The sequence below is a fragment of the Branchiostoma floridae genome, chromosome 11 (genome assembly GCF_000003815.2).
Source record: "Branchiostoma floridae strain S238N-H82 chromosome 11, Bfl_VNyyK, whole genome shotgun sequence".
Classification (NCBI taxonomy): Eukaryota; Metazoa; Chordata; class Leptocardii; order Amphioxiformes; family Branchiostomatidae; genus Branchiostoma; species Branchiostoma floridae.
Window position 1 is genome coordinate 14245261 of NC_049989.1, and position 10068 is coordinate 14255328.

At 40.0% G+C, this 10068-nt stretch overlaps 2 protein-coding genes across 6 annotated transcripts in view; one reads left to right on the forward strand and one right to left on the reverse strand.

Annotated features, from left to right (window-relative positions):
- Positions 1-10068, reverse strand: part of LOC118426652 (cytospin-A-like) — a 73261-nt gene that overhangs the window by 42093 nt on the left and 21100 nt on the right. For all 5 annotated transcript variants that reach the window (XM_035836168.1, XM_035836165.1, XM_035836166.1 and 2 more), the window contains exons 9-10: positions 7606-9564; positions 7000-7046 (exon numbers count right to left, since the gene is read on the reverse strand). In XM_035836168.1, coding sequence (XP_035692061.1) covers positions 7000-7046; positions 7606-9564 — 2006 coding nt within the window. The remainder of the gene's footprint in view (positions 1-6999; positions 7047-7605; positions 9565-10068) is intronic.
- LOC118426653 (kelch-like protein 17) overlaps positions 5579-10068 on the forward strand; it is a 21401-nt gene continuing 16911 nt past the window's right edge. Inside the window, exon 1 of the mRNA XM_035836169.1 lies at positions 5579-5708. The gene's annotated coding sequence lies outside the window, so the exon portion shown is untranslated. The remainder of the gene's footprint in view (positions 5709-10068) is intronic.

The window sequence follows — 10068 nt, forward strand, 5'->3', positions numbered from 1 at the left end:
GTCAGAAGAGAGTACCCTTCATACGTAAGAGCTATCATGTGAGTTTACCCATGACTACAGTTAAGTAAATAGTCTACTCTGAGTCAAGATATACATGTACATGTTGTACATGTTATAGCACTTTACACTTTGGAACCACAGTTGTGACAAGAAAACTTGAAAATTGTTGATGGACTAGAGGGCATAGTGAATTTCATAAAATATTTTTGATTACAACACAATATTTTTATTATTTCCATTCTTGCTACCAAACAACTATAAACCGTGCCAAAGTAGGTATTTGGCATCAAACATACACATGTACATCCATTTGGTTATGAGATTAGGCACTTTGGTGAAGGTCAAAGTTACCTTGACTTTGAACATCTCTCACCCCCCACCCCAAGTTCCCCCCTAAACTATAATCAACTACATGTATGACTCATCATCATCATAGGTCACAAGCCTTGTCCACGTCTATGACCATGCATCAGGTTCTGATCTATTTTCAGTTTTATTTTGTAGGATTACATCATGACTGTAGATTGATATTTGCCAGTCCTCATAACAAAATTGCACCATGAGCAGCAATGACCTTGAAAAAAATCTATCATCAACTGCAGATGTCAGTACAATCAGAAGAACATCGCCCAAAGCCATGGCACAGCTGTATCAAACCCTGGGCTAAGCTGAGGGACTATCAGAAACAAGATACCATCACATTGCTCAATGTTTGTCAAGTGAGTGCCAAATAGGCAGGGATTCGTGCTTCCTGTGGGATCTACAGCAATGGCAGTGACTTTCAACCACCCTGAAGGGTACTGCTGGATTAGAATAACAGTTCCAAGCACAACCAGAAATGTTATGTCTTTAGCTGACTTATCTGATTTTCCTAACAATCTATCATTACAAAAACAGCACAATTTGAAAGGAAGATAAGCTGACTTCCTAAGTCTATGCTAGCAGTAGGAAACATTTAGTACAACACATTCAAAGTCAAGGTCAGATATACGGTCATTACCAAAAGCTCAGCTGAATAGCTGCAAATGGACATGGACAAACAGATTAGTCCTGTAATTTAATCTCCAAGCAGATGTGACATAAGTCTCAGTTTCTGTGTTTTATGAGACTATGTTTTGTAACATTCAGATTAGTCTTTTTATTAGACAAAAAGATGTCAAGGTGGACTTGCTGTATGGTCTACTTAAAAGAGGTACTAAATGCAGCAAACTAAGCATTAAACACAGAGTGACTGACAATGAGCCCGACCCAACTAATGCTCTGCTGGTTAGCCACAAAGTGACAGGGACAGACATAGGATCTGTACTGTGGTTAACGCTGTTGGTTTACAGTAAGGGGGGCTTGAGGCGGATTTCATGGCACAAATGGAGATTTCACAGTTGCCTCAGCTGTGGCCCTGAGGGAGGGGAAACATGTCAAGAATCACAAACCAGCAGAAGGCCCAACAACTTCTCAGGAAACTGTTACTGGTTCCATGTACAAGCAATATATTACAACAGCCTTGGGGAAGACGAGGGTATTCCAAAACGTTATGTAATAGCCACAGAATGGAGTCGGCCTGTAATCTGAATTCCATCATAATCATCATCATCATATCTTGCCGCTCCAAGTCCCAATCCAACAGCGTACTCTTGTAATACCCAATAAATTTAGTACTAGCTGTCATAGATTTAAAAGAAAAGTCTCTCCGAATCCAAGTTTTCACATTTCTCATTCAGGGCTGTCTCCAGGACCCAAGTCCTTTGTTTGTCAGGAAAGAAAAAAAGCTAACTCCATCCGTCCTAAAAATCTGAATCTTCAATGACACTGATGAAAACCTATTTTCAGAAGCTTAAAATGAACATTGGAAATTAACATGGGCTCCCAAACAGCTCCTAAACAATGAGTGGGACAAATAAAAAAATTGCTACAAGTACCTAATTTCCATGAAGGCCGTGAGTGTTTTCAATGTCCATGTCCAAGAATGACCATGAGGGAAGGTCAAGAGCAAAGCCAGCAGGTCAACAGCAATTTGTCACAGAACTGACAGCAGTGAGCTTTAATTACATCATGGTTCAAATCAGATCATTTACAAGTTACTAGGTCAATGTTGCTGCAAACTAGGCTGGGTACATGCATCTGGCTAGTAGCTCACTTCTGCTACCCGTCTGGAGAACTGTGCATTCAAACTTTATGGTGGTGATGTCAGTATTTGTCGAACAAATTAAGGTATGGGTCCATCCGCTTGTGGGAGGTCTGTTGAATGAGCGCTCTAAGGGTGTTCGTTCAAAGACTACAGACTTCCCACAAGTGGACGGAGTGCGTTTCGGGTGTTGGAACGCCTGTTCAATTGAGCGCTTGAACCCATTCCTTAATTCTCTGATGCTTAGGGACCAATCAGTGCCCTCATCCAAAATTTGGACGATTCCAGGCGTTCCCAGACAGAATAGCAGAGAAGTGACTGTTTAATATAGTATACAGTAAAAGTTGGAAGAAGAAGCGACTGTATATAGTATATATATAGTAAAAGTTGGAAGAAGAAGCGACTGTATACTACATTGTAGTATACCGGTAAAGTATAATAAACGTCGGAGCAAACCACTATCCAGATGGTACCCAGGCTAGCTATAACCAATATCTATAATCTTTTATGTACATGTAGATAGAAGAATAACGGAATACAAACTTGTGACAAAGCAACAGATACACTAAATAAAATCATAAAGAAAACAAAAATCCTGCTCTCCCTTCAGCCCCTTAATTGACGATGATTGATCGTTTGCAATAAAACAAACAAGTGGTCACAAGTACTTGTAGGTTGTAAAATATGACTTTCACCCTATGTTTATACTTGTTTGCAATATAAGTTGATGAATATTTTTACACAGAAGAATACTTCAAAGACATTGACAAGAGTCTCATCAAGAACAAACTTGATGTGAAAAATTGGCTTCAAACAAGGAGGTTGAAACCTTTTTTCAACCTCCTTGCTTCAAAGAACACTGCTGCATTTTTTACTGGCACAACTAGAAAACCAATGATATACATGTAAGCCCTAGTAACAAAACAGACTGAAATTTGTTGTCTTAAACCAATGAAAGTTTATATATGTAACCATACAATGTACAAGGCCAAACCTGACTGGGAGACTGTTTTCCCAGATAAAGACATGACATTGGGCTGGGATATTTCACGCGAACAGGACCTTGGTACATAGTTTGGTCTTGTAAACTTGATAAGAATGTTCAACAGAACCTTGGAAATAACACATCAAAGATAAACATTACCAATTCCTTCAGCTTAAGTTTTATGAACTTAGACAATTGAAACAAGATTTGATATTTATCGTAATTGCAACAAAATGGCCGAGTCAAGTGTCTTATTAAATTGTGTATCAAATATTGCAGTAAACAGCTAGTATCCAATCGTTGGAAAACTTGGCTGAAAGACAAAACAATGATGCATGCATAAATGCAAGGATAATCACCCTGGCTCCTTTCAATGTCAAATGCACTTTTTGTTATCCTTTTTTGTTTCAAGGTTCAACTAGGCGACAAAACTATTCTGGACACGAAAACAACACTACTACATGTCGTATTCTCTTTTCTCAAGAGATTCTGAAGGAAAAGCCACAAATGGAAGAAAATGTTTCCCCCATCACAAGGCACCACTTTTATCTCAAGGCAATTTGAAGAAAAGTATTTCGTGACGTAAACTCGGGCTACCATAACAAACGACAGAAAAATATTCCTATCTATGTTTTGCTCCAATAATGGACAAACTGATTGTCATATCGCCAATGGCACAGAGTCTGTACCCTTGATATCACTACAAAAGCAACACTTATAAACAGTTGTTTTAAATGCTGTTACAGATCTCTTACCCATAGACATGTCACCCAATTGTTGATTAAATTGCAAACACTCAAATAGGCTTTCTTGTCAATCAATTGGTCGCTGTTCTTGCCTTGTATAGGAACAACAAAGAAGATGCGTCGCTTCGCGAGGATGTTCTAATCACCGAGCAAACCTATCTCATCTACGCAATTTTCAAGACAAGCAAGCGGCACTTACTGAGGAGAAGGCTACAACAGGAGACCCTCTTCTGCAACAGCTCTTTCCAAATGAAAGGAAACAACTCCCTGCTTCCAGAGAGAGAGAAATCTTGGGTATGTTCTCTGCCTTCTGTCCAACAGGTGGAGCGTCTTAGACTATCCCGGCTGCTCCTTAAGGGCTACTGTTTCCACACTGAAAGTGTGGCATGCAACAATCCACATGCAGATGCAGACATGTACCACTGTTGTCAGGGACCCGTCAAGTCTCGAGCCAAAAGTCACTACCTCATTAGCATACATTAGCATATGGGTTGGTACCCATCTCCAAATATGAGCACTGATGCTCATTAGATGGTATAGGGGGTGTGATTAATTGTGGATAATGAGACCTAGCTAGCATTGGGTCCCTAGTTCATATTTACAGAGGAGAAATGACATTAGTTTACAACTATCATTGATACAACACAAATACACAGCTCTTGAGAGAACGGATTATCTTACAAAATGTTATTCTTGAACGGTGGATGCTGCTCGAAAGGAAATGGACATAATGGAAGGCAACGTCACAACACTGCCTTTTAGTTCGACAGGCTAAAATTAGAACTTGGACTTCTCTCCTGGATGAGGGGTTCTTTGCAGCTTATGTGATTGCACTTGGGGATGGGTTTTATAGACACAAATCCTGGAGTAAAGAACTGTATCCGTGGGTCAAGGGGGGTCGCCCAGCCCCACTGACATACATGGAATGACAGCTGCCTACAGGGCTAAAATAGATAAGGAAGGAATGATACCAGCTATTTTGGGAAAACCTGGCTGGATTTGGAGGGTACGGATGGGGGATATCGCTTACACGTTTTTCTGCCTGTTTTGTTTACATTGCATAACTAGTAAACTGTCTTAAGGCATGACTCACCAGTTTTGTAACTTAGATACAAGCTGCTTAAGAACAGCCTGATAGGTATGATCCACTCCTACCTGGAAAAAGTCCTATTCTTATTAAACCTCCTTACTATCAATAACTGTGATGGGTTCTTTAATATGCTCAAGGTGTGGCTCTCCTCGTACATTGTAATAAACATGATTGTATGCATTAAGCAAACTCGGAAACGACGGAAAGATAGAGCTGAAGGTAAAAAGTGCTTAGGTTGCATTTTTGTATCACATACGATGAAGAAAGACAAAAAAAGTTAGAAGTTCTTATAATTAGCAAAACCTACAGTGTACTTCTGATCTCCTTCTTTTCTACTTCAAGTAGAATGTTTCTCTCTCTCTCATGTATACTGATAAATATACTGACAAGAATATGCCATAGAAGACATTTACATTTTGTATGCTTCAAGCTTAGGAAGTCAAAGAAAACTTCAGATAAACTTACTGTATTATAAAACTACAAATACATCTTCACACATACCTAGTACATGATTTTCTCGGTTACTAATTGAATACAGTGGATTCTACCTGAAACGACTGACTGTTTAGAGACTTCATTCAGTGGTTGGATTTATTCAGTTTTAAGTCACATTTTACGAGGATGTCTAACCTTCATCAGCATACTCATAAACCCTTTGTAGCCCACACATACCAGGTACCGGGTGAGTACAGGACGCCCTATTGGGTGTAGCATTAGGGGCCACCACAACACCAATCAACATGCTCTAAAACCTCTGCCACAAGGGTAAGTCTTCTCTTCTAATTTTCTCCTTATGTACCTGACATCTTTTACAACCTGTACTGCGTAAGCTGCCTTTCTTCGGCAAAGGAAGCTAATAAATAATATAAACCAAAATGTGTAAATTTAATGGAGGGTTGATATTAGATTGACATTTGCTCCTAGCTTCAAAATAGTGACAGAACATTACTACTTTGTTACAGACAACAAAACGAAATTTTAGTGTTGAAAGCTTCATGTTTGACAAAATTTGCATGAAATCTATAAACAATTTAAAGAACATGCTTTGGTTCATGGTTTTTCACTTAAGAATCTCAGTTAACACAATATTGAGGTATCGTCTGTGGTATCATGTGACATGTAGTGATATGTAATCAATCTCATTCTGTAAAGAATCACTATAGACTAGGCTAGATTTAAGTTTTTAACTGTTAGCAAATTAGGTGATTTTTCTCAAATATTCAAAAACATGTAAAACGTAGACATAAAATAAGTTCCCAAATTGTAAGTTAGGAAAATTTCTACACATTAAATGTATATCGCATTCTGCTATCTGTGATTACGATAAGACCTTGTATGTATTTATAAAGAAGACATTAGAGAGTAGAAGTCCAGTCCATAAAAGGTCGGGCCTGGTCTAATAGAATTCAGTTCACGTCTACTTGGAGCCCTGCCCAACACAAAATAGACCTACATGTACTTGGGAAAAGGCTCAACAAGTATCCATGTTCAACTCTTATTTGTATTCGCAGGGTGTAACGTCCGTTCCAAGATTAGCATGTAATTTTAGACCGGTTAAAAGACCATTCTAAGCAGGCACTCCTAAAAGTCACCATTTCCAGAAATGGCTATGTTTCAGAAATAATCTTTTCTAAGGCTTGCTATCCATCCATACATTGTGTACTTTTTGACACTACACTTTGACACTTGCTACCATGTTATAAAGACACTACAGGTACAACAGAATGTATCTCTTTGGTGCCAGACTCTTGCCCATTTAAAAGTCGATATATCTGTAAACGTTTTAGAGCTACCTCTGTGACAAACAGCTGGATAATGGTAATTAGAGTCCATCAACCTTATCAAGTCATAAAAGTACAGGTACATGTAAACAAAGATAAGCCATGGCCTCAATAACTAAACAAAGACTTCAGATCTGATCGGCCCCATATACTAAGTACAAATGTATCACATCTCAAATCAGTTAGTTTATACATGGAGATATTCTCCCTTTTCATGTGTTTATGTCCTGAAAAAGAAACCTTTTATTGTGTGGCTGAATAAATACTGTTCTTACCTGTTCGTTAGGAGTGGAGTCGTCGGCATCGACCGTTGCCTCAGAAGCTGAAAAATAAATTCAGATTTGTAAAGTTTTCTCTTTTCAATGAAAAGTAGTGGTTTTGGTACTAGCACATAAGAACTACAAGATGTATAAATAAACACTGTCAGAGTGGTACAAACACTTGATAAGTGGAGCCTTACATGGGGTGCTAACTAGATACAGCTATCAAGCTAAAAGCATGTCATTGTGACGCACAGAAAAAAACTAAAACTCGAAAAACTTGATTTGGCCATAAAACATATTCTACAGAAGGAAACCTAGTTGATAAAATAAAGCCCTCAAGACATGGATTAAAGCTTCTAGATGCCGCATAGAATAACGAGTAAGGAGAGCCGGCTTGGAAAGTCTCTGAGGACAACTGTTGTACGTCATTCTACAGTTTATATGAGCAGGCAAACAGGGCTGGGAGCAGTGACGTTAATGGCTGGCCTTCTTGGGATTCCATGCATTTGAAACGATAACCTTGCAAAGATATGCATCCAAATTACAGTAGCAAAACTACAAGCTTGCATGTTCAAGCGAATATGAGGAGGTTAGCAGAGATAAATCACAATGGCTTACTGTTGGCATCTTCTGGAGATGTTTCTGATTTGCTGTCTTCACCAGTAGTCTCATCTACGTCAGCTGCGGAGGAATTCACAAGGCCGTCTTGAGATTCTTCCGTAGTCTCCTGAGGCGTAACCTCATCTTTAAGATCCTGTACCTCTTCTGGGTCACCTTCTTCTTCCCCTTCCTCATCTTCTTTGTTCTCAGAATCCATTGTCTTGTCTTCTCCTACTTCTTCCTGGATGCCGGCAAGCTCCTCCTCGTCGAGGATCATGACAGATTCCATGTCTTGCTCGCAAGTTTCTTCCTCCGCTTCTGCATCCTGCACAATCCGGTCACCCGCTTCGTTTGTTTTCTTATCTCTGTTTACGCCACTTATGGTTGTGCCTGTTTCCAAAGTATGTGATTGGGTTGTATTTACACAAGGTGGAGATATATTGTCCTCACGTACACTTGCCTCTGCATCTGTAGTTGTTGTGGATATGTTGTCATCATTGGTATTTTCAACATCTGTGTCGACAAGTAAGTCTAAGTCTGCTTCTGTGTCGGACAGTTCCTCTGTATACTCCTTGGTGTCAAAGTTGTGTTCCGAATCAGCATCTTCATCAGCTGACTCTGTGTTAGCCAATAGCAAGGCATCTTTCTCTGCATCAGCAAGTGGTTCTTCATCTGCAATAACATCTTCATCATCATCTGCATCATCATCCCTAACATCTTTCTCCTCCGATTTATCACTTAAGGCATCCTCGTCAGCGGCTGTTTCAGTCAAATCATCCTTACCAGCCTCACTGTCATCACTCTTGACCCTTGCTCTTGGTAAGCCATTCAGAGTCTCCTCATCGATCTTGATCTTTCTGACCCTTGACGACTTTCCGAAGAAGAGTTTGTCCCACTTATTTCCAGAGGAAGCTGGTTCTTCCTCTGCATCATTCTCATCATCATCATCATCATCATCGGAGGGCTCCACATTTTCCACAGGTGCAGTTTCCTCATTGCTGATAGAGGGCTCTTCAGTGTTCTCCTCTTCTTGAGCAGAGCTCGTGTCTTCCTGGCCATCCAATCTGAAGACACGGTGACGTTTGGGCTTGTCTTTTAGTAACCCCTCCCAACTTTTCCCCTTCTTTGCCAGGCTTACAGACAGGTTGGATTCCTTGGTTATCAAACTGGCAGCATTTGCTTTCACACGTTGCTTCTTTTCTTTGAGGGACATCTTGTCATCTTGTGCAGATTTGTCTTTCACAGGCTCTTGGCTGCTCTCCTTTTCTTCCGTTTTTTCTGCAGACTTCAACTTGACAGACAATGTGGACTCTTTGACAGGTGTGACATTGCCAGCAGTCTTTTTCACGCCTTGTTTCTTCTTTTCCGTTTCAGCTTTTGATTTCTGCAGCTCGTGGGTATTCTCTTCCTCTGCCGGCTTTTCTGACTTCAGCTTTACAGTCAACTTTGACTCCCTGACAGGTGTCACATTGGCGGCGTTCTTTTTCACTGGTCTTTTCTTCTCTTCCGTTACACCATTTGACTTCTCCTTCTCAGCACTTGATTTCTCCAATGGTTGGTTGTTTCCCTTTTCTGCTGACTTTTCTGGCTTCCCGTTTTGGACAGATTTTGAAACAGCAGCCCCTCTTTCTTTGGAAGAAGCCTTCTCTGCCTTCTTAGGGGTCGGTACAGTATCTTTTTCCTTATCAGACTCTTTGCTGCTACTGCGTCTTCTTTCAAATGGGTTGGACTTGTCAACAAATGCTTCCCACTTATTCCCAAGGCTGGCCACCTTACCCTCCGATATGTTCTTCATGTCTTTCCTGTAAGATGCACTTTTCTTAGACGCTGTCCCATTTTCCAGTTTGCGGGCAGTTTCAGGCAGCTTGCCGATCTCCTTGCCGGTTTTTTGTTTCCCTAGAGAGGTGGTTGACTTGCCTTTATCTTGAAGACTTCCTGCTGTGGTGGCTTGTTTAGTGGTTGACCCTGTGGGTTGCCCTAATGAGGAAAGAAACAGACATTAATCAAACTTAACAACCTTTTGGTGGACTACTGTCTACCCAAATAGAAAATATTTAGCCTGTGCCTGTTTCAGAAAGTTACATTGTATTACTACACTCGAACTGTACTACCCTATTGTTTCAATTGTAAATTTAAAACCTAATTACCCTCCCACCATGAAATAAAACCAATGCAAAAATCTGAGTGTCCCTGATAAATCATTATCTGCTGTCTAAAGCAATGGTAATTAAAGCAATCATTATGGCTTTTACTCGCATATGGAAATTATCAACAAACCAGACAACAGAGGATCGTCAAAGCTTATGCTTCCATCAAAAGTATGTACACCAATTTGGGAAAATCCTGTGGCTATCAAATTGTGATCAGGTGTGTATAGTTTTCATAGCAACAATGCCACCTGGCAGATTAAAACTAATTTGCTAACAATAGAGTGAGTGTGAACACATAAATCTTAAGAGATTTGCTAATGATTAACAACTA